The 23,882-nt window shown below is 34.9% G+C and overlaps 1 protein-coding gene across 8 annotated transcripts in view; it reads right to left on the reverse strand.

Moving 5' to 3' along the window:
* Positions 1–809: 809 nt before the first annotated feature.
* The window catches only part of TXNL1 (thioredoxin like 1), a 31,592-nt gene continuing 8,519 nt past the window's right edge, over positions 810–23,882 (reverse strand). For 2 of the 8 annotated variants that reach the window (XM_081562323.1, XM_081562327.1), the window contains exons 2-8: positions 22,106–22,202; positions 20,033–20,206; positions 13,515–13,637; positions 11,761–11,830; positions 9,714–9,886; positions 7,294–7,398; positions 810–1,039 (exon numbers count right to left, since the gene is read on the reverse strand). In XM_081562323.1, coding sequence (XP_081418449.1) covers positions 950–1,039; positions 7,294–7,398; positions 9,714–9,886; positions 11,761–11,830; positions 13,515–13,637; positions 20,033–20,206; positions 22,106–22,202 — 832 coding nt within the window. In that variant the 3' untranslated portion in view covers positions 810–949. Of the gene's footprint in view, positions 1,044–2,390; positions 3,396–4,702; positions 7,399–9,713; positions 9,887–11,760; positions 11,831–13,514; positions 13,638–20,032; positions 20,207–22,105; positions 22,203–23,882 lie in introns of those variants that run through there. The other 6 variants (XM_081562326.1, XM_081562328.1, XR_014074742.1 and 3 more) reach the window with 5 other exon arrangements.

The raw sequence follows: 23,882 nt of genomic DNA on the forward strand, positions 1-23,882 counted from the left end.
CCTAGACAAAAAGGCCCTCAAATTTACTATTAACTGAATCAAAATTAAGTCCTATATACTCTTTTCAAACACTGAATTTTTAAAATAGTCGGAGAAATTTAAAAATCAAATATTAGTTTTAAAAATAGAAAAATTTAAAAATTAAATTTATTAATCCTTTCTAGATTACAGTTTAAGATTTTTAAGTCATACAGAACAGATGGTCTTGCCAGCCTTTTGTGAAAGACGTTTTAAACATACACGTGGCCAATTCATTTTCAACTTTAAACCAAGTTCTCTGTATATTTACACTGCATCATTTGGTAGTTAAAATAATAAATACTTCAATAAAAGATATCAATTCCTGCTGCTTCATGAATTCACAGGACTTTATTTTTTCCTACTGTTGCATTTCAACATACCTTTCAACATATGTTGATAAAGATGACTCAAATTTTAAGTTTATCCAAAAGGGTATCAAATCTGTGGTCCCACTGACAGTCTTAGGTGCGAACAGTTACGTCTCATTAAACATATTTCTGGAAGTTTATAATTTGGGTGTTTTCTATAGCCCAGATGCCCAACTGCTGTTTAACAAACCTATGCGTCTGAACATAGTTAGCTATTCCAAGTCCACTTGTCAAAATCACTTGCTGTGTGTGCACATGAACGCACATACACTCCTTAGTTCCTAAAACAGTTCTGCTCCTCTAAAGAGAGAAACAGGCTTTTGATCAATATGCTATCAGACACTGAAATCTCTGCTAAAATCAGAAGGTGTCCAATTTTCAAACAAATGGAGAGAAAATACTTACTTAGAACAACAAAAATTAAGCTTGGCAAAAGTAGTTACTTTTATTTACAAATGCATGTATTAAGATTACAATAGAAACACTAGTGATACCATCTGAACAAAAGCAATGATTTACTGGTAATGGCAATGAATGAAATATTGAGTCTCTGGCGAGAATCAAGCAATCATCCAGGAGCTGTAGATCTGATTGCAATATGGTCTTCCAGTGTCTTTTGTACTTTTAGTGGCTTTCTCCTTTTTTGCCAACTACCTAGGAAGAACAAGAATAACTTTATATATACCTCTTATTGATTTAGAAATATGAGTTATTTTCAAAATACTACTGTTACCATTTTTAAAACCTATATTCATTTTTATATTTGCATTTCTTTGGCATGCAGTGTATCTTCATTGTGGAAGCAAACTGTGACCCTCCCTCCCCTCCCAGCCTCTAGAAATTAAAACTAAAATACATGCAGGCTATTTTTGGTATTTCACACCGTTTTAAGAAAAAGTAATGCAACTTTTCAAAACAAGGTTGACAGTTTAGAGAAGTTAATAAAAAGATGACGCTACATGAGTGAAACATATTTGGCATACTATTTTTAGGCAATTAGATATCAAATGTCAATCACAAAATAACATAGAATTAAAAGAGTATGCTAAACTTATGTCTTCATGCCCAAGATGACAGGTTTCTAGACTTTTCTATCAATATGTAGACATGCAATGAAAACAGATTAAAAATTACCAATTTTGCCTAGTTTCTATTTTTAAAATCCTGGTTACTAAAATAAACTACTAAAATATAAAGAATAAAAATACAGGTTCAGTCAATGGGAAGGTTTAAAAAATGTCCTAGGTTGCTATAAATGTGGCAGCATAAAAATGTAATGAATAAATCTGATTTCTAACAATAGTTGTAGAAAACAAAGCCTCTATGGGAAGGTTCTGAAACTATATTCTAGTCAAACAATTTACTTTAAGCCTAAAGTTCATAATGTATTCTCATGGCAGAAATGCCTCTAAGGAAATCTACTTGCAAGCCACTGAACATATATTTACATATAACAAAATTTCTGTGTAGATTTGTCAATACAATTTTCATATTTTAAATTGACTCTGGTCCAAAAGGCAGTGTCTGAATCAAGCAAAACTCACAAAGATCTTCAGTACAAATCTGGTCTAAAACAGAACTTGGCTGGGTCAATGTCATTCATGGGAGAAGATGATAAAAACCCATTCTACTGAATTCCTAATCACATACTGCAAGAAATGCTGTTTTCCCCATCTTGAGGAAAAATACTTTAGTGCTTTAAAATAACTCCTCTTTAATCCAAGGAAACCACGTGTTACAAAGTCCAAAAAGCCAAAAAAGATACAGAAGACAGTCTCATAAAAGAGTATGTAGATGAGAGTAAGAAGTTCAGGTTTTAAGAGCCGGGGGGGAGGGGGAGAGTCTTCCTAAGAAAGAGGTGGCAATATTTGTGCCACAAATGAATGTAAGCAGGTAAACACTGAAAGCACTGCTGATCATTATATCACCTGGGAACACACAAAACACAGAGCTATTAGATCAAGCAAAAGAAAACAAAAACAATTAATATTAAAAATTAACATTTTAGCAAATGTGATACAGCAGAAGACACGAATCTGCATACTGTTTCACAGGCTGATAACGCTCAGCTTGCCAACGTGTATTCTCTGGAAAAAAGAAGAAATTCAGCATTCCAGCATGGAGTTTCTCACCCCAACAGTAAAGCTCTTTTATTCATTTTTAAGTCTTTATATTACACCTCTGACAAACACAAATTTTGGTACATCAAAATTAGGTGTCAAAAATATTTATTCAGTAAAGAGTCCATTGATCGTCTATGTTAATATTTTAACCCAGCCTAACTTTCAGTCCATAAGTCTTTCAACTGGCCTTGAACTCACTTGCGTGGGCAAAGCAGAGGACAGGCCCACAATTAATCAGCAAAGAGATTCTAGGGCTACAGTTCCAATGAGAAAACCCATACCTCTCAATTTCAGCCTAATCAATATATTACACTAGCTCTAATATAAAAGAACCGGTGAAACTGCTCATATTTGATTTTCAAAATGATTCTATTGTTCCTAAAAAATATAAACTTTAGATAGGATTAAAACATTATCCAACTATTTAAATCTAAAAATATTTATGACAACGTAAGTTTCACTGCAATATTATTTCTCAAAATGTAGTACAAAATTAAATGACAGGAGAAAGTGAAAAAAAGAACAAAAAAAACCCCACAAAGTTGGGTGAGCAACCTGGTATGGTAACGAGACTAAAGCACCTAGTTGCAAGACCAGAACAAAAACTGAAACAAAACAAAGGCCACTGAGAAACACTGATGAGAATGAGATTTGAAGACAGAGATGGTTGAGGAAATCTAGGCAACAAGAGGGCTGATCCAGATGACAGAAGCTGTAGAAATCCTGCCCCAGCAATGGCGAGAACATGAGAAGGGTGAGAGCAGACAGGTGCTAGATGAGCAGAGAAGCAAGGAGGGGAGTGGAGTGAGATAAGGCCAATCTTTATATTACTTCATTTTTAAAAATCTTCTGTTTTTAGTTCATTTGAGTTGGATTAAAAAAGCTGAAAAATAAACAGACAAAAATGTTACAAAAATAGCTGATACAGTGAATGGCCAGTTAAGAAAAGTCTATTTTTATTACCGTGATAGAAAATCTGCTTTGCTTTTCACATGCACCTCATTCCCTAAGAAGCAGAAGTTCCTTCACTTTTGCTCAGTTTTGAACACTTATATTACTTTTGTAATAAAATAAAGCAAACCATGTGAAGAGCATATTTTTGCAAAGAAAACATCTACTTCCAATTAAAATGGCAAGCTTTTTTCATGCTGCAACATAAAGGATACATTTACTACAACAACAGATAGCCTAAGTACATATTATAATCTGGGCACAATGCCTCTTATGAGCCAAAAACGAAAAATGGAAGGTATATTCTAGTCTCCCAAATCTGATATGTATGACCTTCTAAAACTGTAAGAGTATGCAAGGTAGTCTAAGACTTCTATCCACAGCCAAGATTCAACAGCATTACCTTAGCTTCAGTCATCTTAATAACATAAGGAGAAAATCAATGACATTCTGAGAACTAAAATTATCTAGGAACTCATGCAACATAAAAATAGAAACTGAAAATGCTACATAATTCTATTTTATCATACATTAAAATTATTTTATATAATTTTCTTCACTACACAAAGAGGTACTGGAACTTTCCTCTCTGTGCTGATAGAACACATGCCAAATCTATATTGAAATTTTAAATTCTAATTACTATGTGCAATGCCTTTAAAAGTCAAATTGACTAAGTAAAGAGAAAGTGCCACGCTTGACCTGTCCTTGAATGAAGGACTTGCACCATCTCACTTGCATGCCCAGGGTTCCTGTTTTCCATTCTATTCTACCTAGAGTGCCCACTGTCACCTTTTCCTCTATCCATTTCTACTCCCACTTAAGTGCAAAGGCCCTTTTCCTCCACAAAATAGTCTTATCTGTTCCCAGGCATTCTTGGGAAGAAGGAAGTATCACCAGGCTTGAAAGGATGAGAATATTCTGCAGAAGAAGAGCGCCCTGAACTAAGCTTTGACTCATACTGATTAGTATTCCAAATGTTAGGGCATTACCCTTTAACAATATCAACTTGTTACTATCAGAGATTATGACTATAACACACTACCACAAGGACAACAAGGATCAGAGCACGGATCTATTATTTCCTTCACTAGAATCCAAACTCACTGAGGGCTTTTAATAAGTGACTCTCAATAAGGCCAATTTCAGTTAAACATAAGCTAGCTTTTTAACTGCAGCTTTTCTACACTAAAGTTGCTGGCTTAGCACAATATGAAAACTACTAAAATATTAGCTTACTTTTGAGAAATAACACTACAGGACATGAAGGACACAAGCAGAGCAATCTCATTCAGAAACTACTGGAAGAAAATGTACCATTAATATACATAAGAAAATCATTCAATTAAAATTTATCAGACATTATAAAAGCAAAGGATTAAGAAGTCCAGAACACCAAGAAGGAAATCCATTACACTGTTACATAATTTTTGCAGCAGTTCTCAATGTGATCCAAGCTGGGTGACCTTGAAACCCATTCAGGGAGTCTTTAAGGTCAAAAGTGCTTTCATAATAATGCTAAATAAATTGCTATTTGCCTCTTTAACTCTCATTGTCTCACAATGTACAATAAAGTTTTCCAGAGGCTACATGACTGATGACAGCAAAACTGAATGCAGAGGCAAATATGAGAATGAGAGGCTCTGCTAAGCTAGACTGTAACAATAATTTGTCAAAATGTAAAGCAATGTTCTTCTTCTCACAAAATTGGTTTTTGTTTTGGAAAGTAAGTATTTTAATTTTAAAAAATCACTTGTGCTAACACAATAATTTTATTATTTGTAAATAAATAAATATTGTTTAAATTTCCCAGTTTTAACTTCTAAGATGGTAGTATTAGATAAATACTGGCCCACAATAATCTTTAACAGTTCTAAAGGGGTCCTGGGACCATAAAGTTTTGAGAACTACTGTTCTACAGTGATTTTCAATAAGGTAAAAAAAGTACCTAGTTAAACATATAGTATTATAGAACAAACACAAATATTCTCAAAGAAAAGAAAAATACCCCTACTGTCCTAAAGACAGTCAAAGAAAGAGAGACTAGGCTAGCAGAGATGTGGACTGTCGTCTAGTTGCTGCATTGTGTCAGACTCTTTGTGGCCCCATGGACTGTAGCCACCAGGCCCCTCCGTCCACGGGACTTCTCAGACAAGAAGACTGGAGTGGGCTGCACTTCCTTCTCCAGGGGATCTTCCTGAACCGGGGACTGAACCCACATCTCTTGCATTGGCAGGTGGACTCTTTACCACTGAGCCACCAGGGAAGTGCTAGGGATATGAGAGGGGATGTTAAAAACAAAGAGGAGGAGACATCCTGAGATGGGCAATTATTAGGAAACCTGTAACTGCGTGGCAGGCTGGTAAGAAGATTAATAAGAGCAGGGGTTACCCGGAGGAAACATGGCAATCAAGTAGCACAAGCTGAGGTGAGCAGCAGGAAACCAGAGTCGCATTAACAGGATGAGGAAATCACGGGATACAGAGTAATACATCTTAAGAAAGAATTGGGCTAGATGCAAACTATGCAAGGCACAGTTAAAGCCAAATCCAACGGCATCTGATTCAGACAAGCAAAGGAGCAGAGCAGGCAGCCAAAACGTCTCTGTTGCTCACACAGTTTCCCAGTGCAGCACATTTCGTATCATAAAAACGTAGATGTTTAATCTCTGCTTCTTCTGACCTGTCATTATGCGTATGTCAAACATCCCACATGACAGATCTAAGAACAAAACTGTTCCTACAGCTCCTAAAAGTTAACTATGCTGTGAGACAGGAAGACAGCAGTTGGAAAATGACCTTAAAATATCTATTGTCAGTGTCCAATTTTATTAAGTTCATCCACTGTTATGAAATTTTATTAATTTTCCTGCAATTGAATTAAAATTAAACCTGCAGTATCATCAAAAAGAATGAGTTTTCTGGGTGTTCCATGGCTTCAATTCCCCAAACAGGGGTCTAAATTGGTAAACCAGGTGCCTCTTCCTCCACACACTGGCAGCCCTGGGGAAACGCTTCCTCTCTTAATAATCACCCCAAGTTCTAGACCACCTGCCAGATGCAGCCATTGGAAATACTGCAATACCTACTTCTCCTGTGCTGCTGCACACTTCATCTGTGTACAGCAACTGGGTTCTGTACTGATAAAGTTCTTGATGGCACATCTATGCTCTGCGGTTGTATATTTTAAGGGTCATCCTCAGGAACTGTTACCAGTTAGAAGTAGTTCTAAGAATGAAACAATGTTCTCATTTCCAAAGGTCCCATGGTAACATAAATTCTTATGCAAATCTTAGAGGAGTATGTCCTCAAAAACAAAAACCAAACCAAAAAAGCCACTGAACACATAGCCTGTTCACTGAAGAGTTATTTGCTGAAATGTGTTCTTCTGCACAAAGACATGGTTTGAAAGTATCTTACTGAAGTAAAGGAGCCCATTCTTCTTGATTAAAATCACTGTCATTTTAAATATGTTTTCATCAGAAACAATGATAATCAAAATCTTAATATAAGCAAGCAAAGTTCTTAAAAATTCACTAATAATGACTTCATGTACTCCAATTTTTCACTATTTCTAGCTACCTTCTATAACAAAACAATAATTTATACCTTATTTGGATGCCATTCATTAATAGACACGGTGTCAATGAGACTTATCTCTATTAGAGATTTCTCTTAGTAAGAAATCTAAAAATGTGATTAGAAGACCCTACTGTTCTGTTTATCCTTATAAAATTCCATGATATATTATAATATGATTTTGATCATTTTAAATTATTTCTTTAAAATTACTATTTTTATTTCTCCTAGATATCATTTAAACAAACTTACTCGTTTGAAGTCATTCATATTTGTTGCCTGGACTGGAGTCCCAATAAAAGTAAAATATGAAATTCTTGTTGTTTCTTCTTCACCTTGATTGGACTGAACAAATATCTACACACACGAAGAATTTTACCATTAATGATTACACTTCTTTTTCGATAAAAATGCTCATTTAATCGGTTTTCTTAGGTTATTAATAAAAATACCTTCCATTCTTTATAAGGATTAATCCAAACTACATTTACACTAGGATTCCTAGTGCATCATCAAATCTCCTGTCTGCTTGACTGTTCTTACCTTGTCCAGGGGGATCATGGCAGGATACTTACATATGTAAGCTCTGTGTGATTTGGCATGATAATGTTAAAGGATCAAAATTAAATTATTTACAGAATACTGAAAGAGTATGAAACTCAAGATTACAATGGACAGAATGCTACTGAAATTTTACTAAAATTATAATTTTTTACTGAGGAAAATCTTGGCAGTTATATTCTTTCTGATACTCCGTCATTTTTTCTATTCCCTAAAATGTTAAAAGAAAAAAGAGAACACTGGAAATCAGCTCCTAAAACTATACTGTGCTTTGCAAGTTTTTTTTAAGCTCATCTCTGTATTTGCTTAGTAGCTTCAATCGTGTCCGACTCTGCGACCCTATGCACCACCAGGTTCCTCTGTCCATGGGATTCTCCAGGCAAGAACACAGGAGTGGGTTGCCATGTCCTTCCTCCAGGAGATCTTTCCAACCTAGGGATCAAACCTGCATTTCCCGCAATGCAGGCCGATTCTTAACCCACTGAGCCACCTGGGAAGCCCATACTGTGCCTTTCATGTTTTATTAAGCTTGCTTCTTTTATACTTTCTATTTAAAAATTCCCCTCAGGATGTTAGGAGACAGACGCTTTACTCATAGGTTCTTTTTCAATACACTGGATTATTTAAATTTGCTCCATTTTAAAAAATAATACTCTAGATGCTGTCTACTTAAGAATATTGCCTCTCTTGATTTGGGCAACATTCATTTTCAGATGAAAGTCACTTTTGTCGTTTTTTTTAGGCAACCACAGGTTCATCTCGAATTGAGCTTACCAAACAAAAACTTCAAGTTTCTAATAAGTAGACTGTTAAACTAGTCCTCTATTTATTTGCAATGCTTTTTTAATCTAAGCACAGAAGTTTATATTTACTGCTTTTAAAAATTCATATATTTATTTTGATTAGATTTTCTGATCAAAACTGTCATTTCAATTTCAACTTTATCATCAAAAAAAGTGACAGGTGTGCTTTCTGTGTCTGAATTTAAGTCACTGACTAAAATTATGAGTTTAAAAGTATGATTTTAATAGGACACAGTAAAGACTGTAAACCTATCACAAAGTTAACTATGTTCAATGATTCTCAAAGACAGAAGAGATTATATTAGGATCTCTGGGTTTAAAGGGCTTTTTCCAATAAACAAATGCCTTCCTCCCATCACTACATAAAGCAATAGGTGTTATTAACTGAATGCTACAAATAAATGTTACAAATACGTAACAAATATTTGTAAATATGTTACAAATAAATGTTACAAATGAATAAAGTCAAGAAAATATTTCATAACCAGTGTTCCAGTTTGATATAACCATTTTCTTTAATTTCATCTGGGTAAAATACTTCTACTCAAAACTCAATATAATCCTTTATCTTGCCACTAAGTATCTTCTGTGAAATTCCACTGAAAATTTCCCACAATGAACACGGCTACAGCCCTCTTCTAATTTACAAAAACCGGAGCCCACTGACACACAGAAACTCCGCTCCTTTGCTGCCTTGTTCCCAGGTGGCTCTGTGCTGGTTCCCGCTCCTCCTCCTTGGCGTTCTACTCTAACCCTCCCAAACCCCCTCTCTGATGGAATGGGCTCTGGTTGACAGGTGGTTTAGAAGCATGTGCTGGGTTTAATACTAGAATTCAAAAAAGCAATTAGTAACTGCTAAAAAGCTGCTTATTTCTTAATGTAAATTAAGATAACACAAAATTATGTTTTTAAAAAGTCAATTTTTACCGAGATCATGGCCACTGCACGATTCAAAAGTAAATTGGATTTTAGAAATGTATCTTCACTCATTACCACGTATGAAGGAAGAATGAGTATCTGGTTTAAGAATAAATGTTTTAGAATAAACTTTTAACAAAAGTTGGCATATACATGCCATATATATGTATTTGACAAACCTCCAAATTAAAAAAATCCACCTTCCTTTTTAGGGCACAGAGATGAATTAAAAAGAAGAAAATTTAATTAGCTCATTAGACATTTTATGCATTTCAAACCAAATGGACAATTAACCATTTTTAAGGATAACTTGAATCAGCTAGGACACTGAAGACGGCATGAATTGTCACCCACAACCCGCTGCATACATCTGAATGAAACACTACTTACAGTTACACTGTTAACGTTCTGAAACTTAACATAACGAAGAGGGACAATACCATCTTCTTTAATATCATCCTCTGTTAGTTCCAGAGCTTGAGTTGGCTCACTTCTTTCTGCCTCTTCAAAATCCATAGATCGTGGTAGATTGATAAAAATTTTTACGTATTTAGGACCCTGACCTATAGAACAGTAGAATAAAATTAAATGCTAACATCAAACACATAATACTTTGTCCTCTTTATCATTACGTTCACTCGATACAAACAGATGTGCCCACATATGCACGTACCTACCTCTATCTGTAGAAATTTTAAGAATGTCTGAGTATTTTCACAGCCATACTCCTCCTCTCTCAATAGACATTTAGTGGTATATTCTTGGCCTGCTAAAACTACACTAAGTACCAGGAATACCAGATTAAAACACACATGCACATACATACATATACACAGAGTTCCTGCCCTCAACTGCAAGAGACAGGCAATGAGGAATGTACAGCTCCCAGGGAGGAGGTATTGGCAAGGCGGCAGTGGAGTCTGACAGCACTTGCAGGATGATGAGAAGTTTCATAAAAGAAACACTGAGCTGAGTCTTGCGGCTGCCATCAACTGGCATCTTTTGTTATTTAGGAGAAAAGCACTATCAGTGACAAGATTTAGCCAGAGGAAATTAACGACACAAACTGCCAAATTTCGTCTTAGGGATTAGGCTGCGCTCAGTGCTAAAACCACCCTGTAGAATGTCTTAGTCTCTCTAGCTTCAGACCAGTATTCTGTGACGGACCAAGGAATCTTAGCATAGCCACACTGCTTACATACTCATTTCTATGGCATTTGCTTTTACAAATACTTTGTATTTTCAGAATAAATTAACAATTTTACTAGTGAAAAAATCATTAACCCATGGAAACTGAGAATAGTAAATGACTTAAGGGAATGCTATCTGATAAACAGGGCACAATTTCTCCCAAACAACTAAGAAAGCAACATCAAATCCTAGTCCCCATTCCCCACCTCAGGCCCCTCCCATGTCCACCCCCCCCCCCCGGCAGCAAAAAAAAAAAAAAGAAACAGAAAAAAGGGGGTGGGGTGAGTAAGGACAACTCTTTATTGAACAAAATGAGAAATGCCAAGTTTGTACAATCATGTTTACAGCATCATAACATGTATAAAGAAAATGCAACTATAATTAGCACACACATAGGAGGATCTAGGCCTTAGTTTTATCGCCTGTAATGGGAAGAAGGTGAAATAAGCCTCCCCCAGTTTCCACCCTGAAAAACAGCTACCTCAAACCTAGAACTCTTAGCTGGAAGAAAGGGCTCCCTTGTTTTCAGATGAAGAGGAAAAACGGTAAAAGTTTTTTTTAAATTACTTTTGGCCCAATAATCTTACATTATTTGTCATTGCTTTGTTCCAAGAACAATTTCACTCTTTCCCAAAACAAGAGATCTCTACCTCCATTTAATAACAAGTTTCAACCTAAGGGACCAGTAATAGAATGGATAAAGAAGCTGGGAGTATATACATATATGCAATGAAATACTACTCAACCATAAAAAGGAATGAAATTTTGCCGTTTGCAGCAACAGGGGTGGACTTGGAGGATACTCTGCTGAGCGGAACAAGTCAGACAGAAACAGACAAACACTGCATGGTATGACTTATTACGTGGACTCTAAAAAATAAAACAGACTAGTGAGTCTAACAAAAGAAACAGACTCAGAAACAAAGAAAACAAACTAGTTACTAGGAAGGAAGAGGGGAAGGGGACAAGCAAGATAGAGGTAGGGAACTAACAGGTACAAACAAGTATGTATAAAATAAATAAATAAGCTACAAGGATACACACAGGGAATACAGCCAATATTTTAGAATAACTGTAAATGGAGTATAATCCTTAAAAGCTGTAAATCACTATGTTGTACACCTGAAACTTATATACGACTGTACATCAACTGTATATCAATATAAAACAAAGAAAAGTTTTGAATATATGCCAGCAGGTCTATAGAGCAGAAAGTTACTTTAAAGAAAAGCTGCCCATTACTCACCATTATCTGGCCCTTGAAATTTCATTGAATAAAGCTTAACAGGCTGATTGAATGCCACAGTAATAAGAAGCTGTGAAGAAAATAATTGTCTCATTTTTAAAGGGCTGTTAAAACATCTTAAGTAAGTAACACAACAGCTAAGGAGAATTAAAATAATTAAGAAGCAGAAAAAATTTAATTCATCTAACAAAACCAATGTAATACAGAATATCAGTAAGCTGAAAGTAACTCGATTTAGTTTGACATTTGAGAAATACAATAATCTATTATTTTTATAAAGGAATAACAACAAAATTTAACAGAATTAATTAAAATTATATGTTAAGAACCTAATGCCTTGTGACCTAAAAACTGGCAACAATCTGCTCCCCCCTCAAAAAAAATTAAACAAAACCCCCAAATTAAAACTTAAACTATGTATTTTAACATATTAAGCTTAATATTTTCTGAAACAGTTTATCTGTGGATGCATCTACCCGTGTCACTTGACAATTTGGAGACAATGCACACAGGTTATATGGAGAGACTAGATCTCAAATGGACTCTATTTGATTCAAAACTCAAGAGAATAGGCCTCACAGCTCTATCAGTAACCTCCAAACCTCCATCCTAAATGTATTTGACTCACTGAATCTGGAAAGTCACCCAAGGGAACTGAAATACAAAACTGCTGAAATGCCTCTCTCTGATTCATTCACTCAATCTTCTTTCCAGCCAAAACTTTGTCTGCTGAAGGTACCTATGCTACCACCCTGGGAAGAAGGTTTCCTCAGCAGGAGGATTTCAGGGAAGCTGTAGCCAGCCCTTCTGATACACATCACCACATTACGTTTAGGGCACCATTTACAAGGCACACAATGTGAACGGTATTTTCAAGCAATAAAATAAGGTAGTTCTGGCTGGAGCAAAGGAAGATGGGATCTAGATTTATTTCAAATCACTATGGTCTATTTGCTTAAGAAAATACTTAGACTACTCTCTTTGGTTATGTAAATACTTTTAATACTTGACCTGTATTTGTGTGTCAGGAAATAAACACGACCCATTTAAGGACCTGAACCATAGGTGAAGAGGATATGAGAGTAAAAAGCTAGAAGTATATAAAGTCAGTAAGCATATGACATCCTCTTCCTGAAGCCACTGAAGAATCACTTAACTCTTCTAAGAAATCAAAATATAAATATGATTTCTATTTTAGAGAAATAACTTTTGTGAACATATAAAAGATTATTGGAATGGGGACAAAGAGAGGCAATGGTATAGTAATTAAATAAGAAAAAATTTTTTAAGAAAATAAAATTTTAAATAACAGGCAAGATGAAGACAGAGATGGTGCAATCAAGGCATAACTATACTACCCCATTTTCTCTGTGACAACATTGCAGGAAAGTATAGGGAAATACAACAGGTTTACACTGGGAGTGAGGACTAGACATAAAAGGAGTGCTCATCTAATTAAGTTTCATTTAAGTGGGTAGAAAGTATGAAGGCAGGTCAAGAATGAACAAAAGGACTTAAGAATAGTGAAGGCTCAACCCAGCCTTCCAGACAATCCAAGAGTTCTGTGATTCTCCGCAGTACAGCTGGCATAAATGAACAAAGGGGGTGAGTCGGCAGGGTCAGAAGACAGAGGCAAAGTTATAAAAAGGGAGGAAAAAGTGATCATCTGGAAAGGAGAGACATGAAACCATGAGATGGAAACATGTGTGGGCACAAATACTGATAATCTCTACAAGCCCTAAGCATTCAGTTACCTGTTCATCACAATCAGATTCCAAGAAGGTCATGTCTTTTCGTAAACAGTTGTCAAATCCATGCTCATCACTTTCATTAAGACATTCACAACCAGCTTTGTTAATAAAAGGCATTAAATCCATCTGAAAAGTTTAAACCAAGACTTTAGGCAAAGCATCTGGACTTGGTATAAAAATCTTAGTAAGAAATGTAAATAGGTAATTCTCTTTTAAACTGTAAAAAATTATGTTTTCAGTGTATAACACTTGTGGTTAACAATTTTTAATGGTTATATTCCACTTATCTTTTTAATAACCTGTATGTACTATATTGACTTTATTCCCTGTGCTGCACAATACATCCCTGTGATTCTCTTTTTTAAACTTTTTATTTTATATTGGAGTTAATTCTCTTGATTAAGTTAAAAATTTCTATCTCATTTAAAAGTTACTAAAACTTTTGTAATAACCCTTTTGTCTAAACTTCTGATATCTACCACTGATAATTAAAGCCAAATTGAGGGTTAGTCCACTTAAGTATCTAAAACCAAGTCTTTAACACAAAGATTATTAAATGCTGACTTACAGTGTTTTTAGTAACAGTGTTTGGCAGTGGAAAATACGCAAATTAAAATATCTACAAAATATCTAAAGAAAGCCTACCTCCCTCTTCTAGTGATCATGCACTCTTTACACCCATATCCATGAAGAGTTTAGACTAAAGATGAACTAGGGACTTCCCTGGTGTCCAGTGGCTAAGACTCCAAGCTCCCAGTGTAGGGGGCTCGTGTTCGATCCTTAGTCAGGGAACCAGATCCCACATGCTGCAACTAAAGATCCTGCATGCTGCAACTAAGACTCCAGCACAGCCAAAGAAATAAAATAAATAAGTGTTTAAAAAAAAAAAAGAATAGCAAATAACTACTTAAAAAATTATATTATGGAAAATTCTAAACGTACATAAATAGACTAACACAGTGAACCTCAGGTGCCCACATCCTGGATACGACAATCATCAATTCATGGCCACTCCGGTTTCACCTTTACTCTGCAACCAGTCCCAACCTTTTTCACAATTATTTTCATGTAAATTTTAGACATTTTTCTCATGTTATTCATGAACATTTCAGTGTGTTCATAAGCATTTCTAAGAGATAAGGACTCTTTAAAAAAAATCCTCAACATCATTACTGTGACTGTAACACTGATAATGCTTTAGTATTATCAATATCAATGTTCAAATTTCTTCAACTGTCTCAAATATTTTACAGTTGAAATCAGTTAAGACTCAGAATAAGAATCCAAGAAAAATACGAACAGCTGTATTTGGTTAGTGTCTCTTAAACCTCTTTTAATCCAGTCGTTTAGCTGTAGATGTCTTCCGTGTGGATTTTGCTGACTGCTCCCCTGTGGCAGCCTTTAACATTTTTACAGAACACCACAGGGCTGCAGTGATGGCGGTCATCCCTGCCCTGTTTCTGACTTGAGTGGGAATGTCTCCAGTGCTCTCCCATTAAAATTTTATTGAATGCTTTAGGAATAAATGGATATTGCATTCTGTCAAATATTTTTTCTGGGGCTTCCCTGGTGGCTCAGTGGTAAAGAATTCACCAGCCAATGCAGAAGACACAGGTTCGATCCCTGATCTGGGAAGATCCCATATGCTGTGGAACAGCTAAGCCTGTGTGCCACTACTGAGCCTGTGCTCTAGATCCCCGAGGCTGCAACCACTGAACCCACGAGCCACAACTACTGAAGACCATGTGCCCTGGAGTCTGTGCTACTAGGCGGCAACAAGAGAAGCCACCGCAATGAGAAGCCCATGCACCACAACTAGAGAAGCCCCTGGCCAAGGCAGCTAGAAACAAGCCCATGCAGCAACAAAGACCCAGGACAGCCAAATATAAATAAACAAAAAGTTTTTAAATGCTTTTCTCACATATTAGATCATGACTTTTCTCTTCTAGATTGCTGGATTTTGTTTACTAATATTTTATTTAAGACTTGTACACCAATATTCCTAACTGGAACTGGTTGGTAACTTTTTTTTTGGTACAAACTGTCAGATTCTGGGATCAATGTCATAGTTCAAAAATAAATTTGGAAGTTTTCTCTCTTTTGATATGGTCTTAAGTAGTTGCAGTAACACTAGACTATCTGATCTTCATAGAGATTTGCTAGAATTTCCCTGTGAAGTCATCCTGGTACTTATGGAAGAGCTCTTTTACTATTTTCTCTATTTCCTCAATGGTGACTGATCTATTTAGGAGTTCTGCTTCTAGCGGAGTTGATTTTGATAAAACTATTTTTCTAGAAAAGTATCCATTTCTTCGACTAAACAAGAACTGCTTTAAAATTTACCAAGTAATAAAGTTTACCAAGTATTATAAATTATCAGTTGCATGTTCTATCAGTCTTCATTACTAATACTAATATATATACTAATACATGTGTATACAGCTCTGAAAGACTAAAGAAAAAAATTTTTACAGGTCAAATAATTACCAATATGGTAAAAATTCATTAGAATAGACCCTTAATTATTCACAGACTAGCTAAATGCTTTCAAAGCTAAAATATTCTATTATATTAAATGTTATACAGCATTAGATGTTAAATATATTACTCAGGGTAACATACTGTAGCCAATTCAAAAAGAGAGGTAGGAAGAAAAGGAGCATTACAGAGCCAAGTTCTACTTCTATAGAATTATTCTGAACTCCATAAACATCAGTCTTGAAAATGTGACAAACTCTTATGAACATTTAAATGTCTACCATCCTACCATGATGCCTCTACATACTATATGTAGGATCAAGACCCCAAGCTTGAAGGCAACATTGCAGTCATACTTCCAATACCTTAATGATGAAAATGAACTAAATAGTTAAATTATTTTAAATTGTTTTTTAATTTATCTTGGGACACACAAAACAAGTAGCATAGCTGAACAGTTGCATTCAAGTGCTCTGTTATTCAACACTGTCTGGGACAAACTGGCATAATATTATATATTTGACATAATTGCAAATTGACATATTCTGAAAACATGCTATTGGAAATAAACATTACTACTTATGCAATCAACTTGCCAATAATGAGGAAGGAATCATGAGAAAACAATCTCATAAATCCAGATTGTGGGACAGTGCATAAGACAGATGGTCCAGACCTGCACTGTACAATGAGACAGCCATTAGCCACATGTGTCAATTTAAAATTAATTAAAAATAGATAAAATTGAAAATTCAGTTCCTCAGTTGCCCTAGTCACATAAAAAACGCCACATGTGTCTAGCAGCTATTGCAGTAGACTGGTGCTGTTTTAAACTTTTCAAAAAGGCAGTCGTGAAATAAATAAAGGCACAGAGAAGTCTCTAGACTAAAGAACACTAAAGAGTCTGACAAGTTAAAAGCAATCCATGACCCTTGATTTGATCCAAGATTGGGGAAAAAAAGCTACGAAGTACATTTCAGAGACAATTAAGGAAATTTTAATATAAGCTGGACATTAGGGATAAGTATATCAATGTTAAATTTCTTAGAAGTGATAATGGCATCATGGCTATATCAGTGAATGTCCTTATTTTTAGGAGCTACGTGCTGAAATATTTACCATGAACCATCATGTTTATAGCTTATTTTGTAAATGATGCCGCAAAAAAAAAAAGCAGATACATACAGATTGAGATAGAACAAAAACAGCAAAACATTCACAACTGATGAGCGTAAGTGGATGGTATGCATGTTTGTAGTACTACAGTCAACGTTTTTTGTTTGAATATATTTCACCTATTGTTTTAGGGGAGGAAGGGATGGAATCCAACAGGAGACACACAGGAGTTACACAAAAGCTCTTCATGCTTCAAGTTTTTGGTTAAAGAAATATCTGTCCTACCTACTATGTAAATTAGGGACATTCAATGTTTTATTTATTTTGATGAATGTGACAAATTTGTAGACCAAAACCTACAGTTAGGATGTTGAAATACTGAAATACACTAATGAGCCTTAAGATTTAAACAAAACACGTACAAATACAAGTTTGATTCCAGAGTGCCCAGCATGCAAACTTCTGAAGAGGGAGACTTGATACAGCTAGCTCCCTCATGCTATTTGAAGCCATACAAGGTACATTTAGCAAATAAGGGAAAAAAAAATAGAAATGTTTAACATTTTCCCAATTCAATAAACATTTTAAAAACCAAAAGTCATTATTTTTACAAAAATACTGCCTTCTTAATAAGAATCTTTTTGATTCTTAACCTTTTGAATATCATGTCCTACATCTTTTGCAATATCTCAACTCCCCCTAGAAGAGATACACCTATTTCTTTAACTCTGGCTCCAGTCAAATCAGGAGTTTCAAAACTGTAGGATGTGTGAAATCAGTAGTTATATGGCCTTTCAGTGTTAAAATCTAACGGCAGAAAGTCTTTGGTCTAAGAAACCCAGTGTTATTTTAAAATTGTGAATATATTTTTGCAAGCTTCTATTTAAACCTACTTTAAGACACAAGTTTTCATTCAGTTTCCATTTATGTTGTGAAAACAGTGATGTTCTGAGAACACACTACTAGTTTTAAACATTTAATAATCCTGTAAGATCTATAGTTCAAAACTTTTGCAGTCTTGATTGACACCTGATGGAAAAAAAGGAAACTGTTTTTTACAGTTTTTCAGTGTATTCATAACATCTGGATGAAAACTAAATTTAATTTACTTCTTACAACTTTATTTTTTCCTGCTTATTTCCAACCAAAACCCAAACTCTGATATCACTCAGCTGATGTAAAGAATAAAGTATTCCTACAGTTAAGCAGTCAGTCTGTTGTGCCCGTAAGACTTCTTCATGCAAAAATCCTTAGTAATAAAGGAAAAAATACAAAGAGGTAAACACAACAGTTTACAAGTCAAATGATTTCTAAAATTTTCCAAAAGGTGTCACAACCCTGACTTATACATGTTCATACTTTCTAATTGAATATTATCATTTCAAATTATTATATCATAGTTCTAGTTTAAATAAATATTAACTACTAAAATTCCTTAAAGTAATTAATGCCGCTACTAAATGTTAAAGGCGCTTTTTGAAGACACAACCCTGACACTCACACACATAAAAAAAACTGCTCATATTTACCTAACTACAAAGTCTCCTTATTCAATATGAATTTAAGAGCCTTACAGAAAGACTGGCAGCCCTGTGACAGATCTGTTTTAATGCACTTGGTATACATGCTTTCATATAGTAGCTTTAATTTGAGGTTAACACTTACCTTTTAAAAATTCATTTTTAACCTGCCAATACATTAACTTTATAACAAGCAAAATTAAAATATATATACACACATATATCTTCTGATATGCAGGATTTACTAATTTGCATAAACAAGTCAGTTACCATGAAGTAGCTACTTTTGAATTTTATTTTCCTTCCCAAATAGCTCTCATATGATAGATACAAATTATAACTATTCATATCATATATGAATATATATAATTTCAAAGTTTCAAAAACTTTGGAATTCTTAATTCATCAAGCTATTATTTAAAATAATTCTTAAAATTTTTAAAACATATCCAATACTAAAGTCATATTTGGTTCCAAAATAAAATTACTAGGATTTTTAAACAAGAGTGCCAGAAAATAGGGGGTACATTTAAAAAGAGAGAAAACTTTAGAAACTGGTAGAAAAGGAAGTTTAGTATGTTAACAGTCATACATTAAAATTTATGTGTCATTTTACATAGTTGTCAAAAAGTGAAAAAATTTTCCCATGCAAATTTCTTCACTTTTGGGGGAAAAATAGTAAAAGTCAAATGTTTAAAAGTGGCGATTAAAATAGTTCAGAAAGCAGATTAAAAACACGTGGCAAATAAACTTAGAAGAGGGACTTCCCCGGTGGCCCGGTGGCTAAGACTCCAGGACCCCAATGCAGAGGGCCCAGGTTCACCCCTGGACAGTCAACTAGACCCCACCTGCCACAGCTAAAGGTCCTGGGAGCTGCAACTGAGACCTGGTGCAGCCAAATAAACAAAAACAAGTACTGAACAAAAAGAGAGAAAAAATTTTGACAAAAAATTAGGAGAAGAAATTTTGGAAAAAGAGTTTATGATGGGGACTTAAGGTTATGATGGGCTTCCCAGGTGGCGCTAGTGGTAAAGAACCTGCCTGTTCAAGAGATGCAAGAGACGTGGGTTCGATCCCTGGGTCAGAAAGATCCCCTGGAGAAGGGAATGGCAACTCACTCCAGTCCTCTTGCCTGGAGAATCCCAAGGACAGAGGAGCCTGGTGGGCTATGGTCCACAGGGTCACAAAGATTCGGACACGACTGAAGTGACTTAGCATGCATACACATAAGGTTATAATACATATAACACAGACAAAACCCAATAGTCAGCTACTGAATCCATTTTTAAAGTTCTTACTGAAAAGTATTCTTAACTGGCAAAAGATAAAACATGAAAAGAGTAAATTTCATTTCAACCAAATAATGACAAATGCAAGTGACACCATTTCACTTCTCAGAGCACATACATAGCCCTTCGGAATATCGGTGTCCTCATTGCTCCCAGGGTCGTTCTCTAAGTGCTGCTTGATTTTCTCCTCTAGTCCCACAGCATCGGCTCCTTGATACTGATCAATTCTCACTTTGTTTCGAAAAAACAGAAATGTAGGTGTTGCTGATATATTGTTGGTGGCAGCTGTTCCCTGGAATTGTCAAGTCAGATAGCATTACGAATTAAAACTAGTCTTAAACTACTCGGAATATTCACGCTGCATCTGTATGGAAGTAAAATATCACAAACATGAACTAAAAACATGTAAAATAATTTACTCCTAATTGTTACTTAAGAAAAAACAGGCCTATTCTTACAGGTCACAACTATATTACCCATGTCCACAATGAAGAATAGCCCCATATTTTTATGTTTTAGTGTTAAATGCTTCATTCATTCATTCAGTAGAACAATCAGTTTCCAGTACAGAAACTGCACTTTACAAAACCAGATACTTCCCTCATAAGCACATATTATTTCTCAAACGGAGAAACCCAGAAGAGTATTGAGATTTGTCACCATAAACCCCGATACTAGTAAAAAGTACATTTGAGAAAAAACAGCAGCCCATCTGTCCATGAAACACCTCATCTAGTTTTACTCTTCAAGAAATGGCTTCTGGTCTCCCACCAAAACACTGCAACTGGTATCTTTTCAAATTCCGCTCCAATTCCATGATATTATAAGACTAGCCACCAAATGAAAATTAGTTAACCACTGATTCATGGTTTAAGTTCTTCATGAGAAGTGTAAAGAAAACAAGTAAAATAAGTATGTCCTTTTGCATATTCTAATGCCAGGAAGAGGTATGACTATTTAAAAAAAAACAGCATAAAGTTTAGAGATGGCTTCTCTAAGCCTCATAAGTGGGAAAAAAAAGAAAAGACTGATAGCGCCATCCAAAAGAAATATAAGATACAAATGTGAGCTACACATGTGATGTAAAATTTTCCAGAATCCACAAACAAAAGAGTAAAGAGAAACAAGTGAAATTCATTTTAGCAAACTGTTTTAGTAAATCTAAACATGCACTTTAACATATAGTCGATATAAAAGTTAATGACATATTTTACATTTTTTTCATTCATACTAAGTCTTCAAAATCCTATATGCATTTTACACTCACAGCACAACTCAATCTGGACTTGCATATTTCTAGTGCTCATTACCCAACTACATGTGGTTACCATACAGGACGACACAGCTTCAGAAGACAGCACTTCCAGATTCAAGACACCAAATACTGATATAAGGCCAGAGCTACTGCCCAGCAGCATGTGACCCAAGTACTAAACAATGAACATGTAACACAGAGTTTGCACCAAATCCCCAAACTGCTTACCTACAAACTATGTAACATTCTAAGATTATTTTTTTCCAACCCAGAAATGTATCAAAGGCAAAAGCTTCAATGGAAAAAAAAAAAGAACAACAACTACAGAGCTGTTCCGCAGTCAAGATTACACTTTTGTAGTCTGTGTTGCAAGAAGCCTTCAAAAACTTTTTTGGCATAACCACTCTTTCATACTTACATATATACAAACGCAGACCTGTCACACAGCCATGTCAACTAAGTAACCAGGGCAATCTACCTACCTGTGGCTCAATCAGCAGCAATCAATGTTTTAAACTTTCAGTCGAGTATGCAGCTTTGGAGCTAAGGTCATAAAATGATCAATGCAAATCAAAATATAACCAAGAATTCTCTACCATGGCTTTTTAATCAACCAATGTGTCAATAGTATAAGATATAATTCAAGATTTGCAAAAAAAAATAAATGTAAAATAGAAGAGCCAAGTGACTTACTAAGTTTAACAACATACTATTAGTTTTATATCAAAAAAATATTAATATAAACAAACCCAGAAGAAATTAATATCAGACTACTTATCTTAACTAATACAGCCATAACAACACTTGCATTCACCACTGCAAGATAGATATCATCCTACCTCCAAATAAACAAGTACTTAGTACATAAAGAGATAAATAAAGGATATTAATGTGAATTTCAAGCCAGTTTGTAAATTTTCAAAAAATTTACCTTACCTGACACTGATGTACATCTACTTCCAAGAAAACTGCCTGTGGATACTTATTACTCATAGAACTGAATGCTGGGGCAATCCTTAAACACGGTCCACACCTGTGAAAAAGGTAGGAGATACTTTGTAAGTAAGATAACATCAAAGATTGTACTAATTTACACTCTAAAGATTTTGTCAATTAAAACATAAAATTAAAAAGTTCTGATCATCTTGTCTTTAGACTTTCTCTTTCCATTGCATTATTTAGATATGCTTACAATAGTATCACACTACCTTAATGGCTACAGATTTATATTAAGTCTTTAAGTCTAATAGTGTTATACAGTTTTCTTCTCACTGAAAGAAATTAAAGGGCTAAATAAATATAGGAATATACTACACTTATGAATTGGAAAACTCAATACTGTCAAGATGTCAAGTCTCCTCAATTTGATATTTAAAGTCAATGTAAAATTCCAACAGGTTTTCTTGGAGAAATTAACAACTTTAAATTCTAAAATTTATAGGGAAATATCAAGGATAGTCCAGGCAGTCTGGGGTTCAAAGCTGAAGGAATTACATTACCAGATATTAAAAACTACCAAAAAGCTTTGTAAGTTAAGAGTATAAAGGATAAACAAACTCATCAACTTTAAAAAAAGGTTCGAAAGTAGACCCATCCCACACACAGTAATCTACCTTTTGAAAAAACTGACACAGTAGTACAGTGGAGAAAGGAGAGTCTTTTCAACAAACATTGCTGAGTCAAAATGGATATCCACCTGGGGGTAAAACATCACTAACTCATAATGTACACAAAAACCAATTCCAGATGGATTATAGATCTAAATGTGAAAGGTAAAACAACAGTTCTAAGGTAAAAAAAATACAGAGAACACTTTGAAAACCTTGAGTAAGCAAAAATTTATTTCTTAAAATACTGAAAGCACTAAATACTAAACTAATATTAAACTAAAATAGTAAAGCACTAAAAGAGAAAAGGGAAGAACTGATACTTGGGGATATACTTGATAAGCTGGAAAATAGTACCGTTAAGACCTTTTGTTCATCAAGATAACATTTAAAGGGTGAAAAGACAAACCACAGACTATTAAAAAAAAAAAAGTGTAAAACATATCAAACATATGACTTATACCTCTAATATGTAAAAAAGCACCTACAAATCAAGAAGACGACTGTTATGCAAAAGAAAAAAAGGGTTCTCTCGAATAGGACAAATGAGGTTATCCAAGCAGTCAGTAAAAAGAAAAAGACTTCCTCAGTCACTAAGGAAACAGGGGATGTGCAGATTAAAACTACTCCTACTAAAATAGCTAAAACAATAAAAAAGGAAGTACTGTCAAGAACGTGGAGCAAATGACCTGTTAGTGACAGTACAAATGGGTATAACCACTTTACAGGGTAAGAAAACAAACTGAAGTTATCTGTTAAAGTAAGATTTATGCCTACCAATGACCACTTCCAGGGTATATAAAACAGAAATATCTATATATGTTTACCTTAGGGCATATGAAAAAATATTGGTAGAAGCAACATTTCTAACGGCCAAAAACCAGATACCACCCAAGTTCCTCTCAACAACACAATGAGTAGACCAGCTGCAGTTATTCACGCACTGGAATACTAGGTAACGATGAAAGACGACTGGTGTCAAACCTCATGCCAAAACGTACACGAACCTGACAAATAACACTGCGAAAATAAGTATATTCTATTATTCCACTTATGTACAGTTCAAATACAGGTAAAATAAATCAATGGTATTATAAATCAAAACA

This window comes from Giraffa tippelskirchi, chromosome 14 (genome assembly GCF_054371585.1).
Source record: "Giraffa tippelskirchi isolate mGirTip1 chromosome 14, T2T-mGirTip1v1.2.pri, whole genome shotgun sequence".
Taxonomy (NCBI): domain Eukaryota; kingdom Metazoa; phylum Chordata; class Mammalia; order Artiodactyla; family Giraffidae; genus Giraffa; species Giraffa tippelskirchi.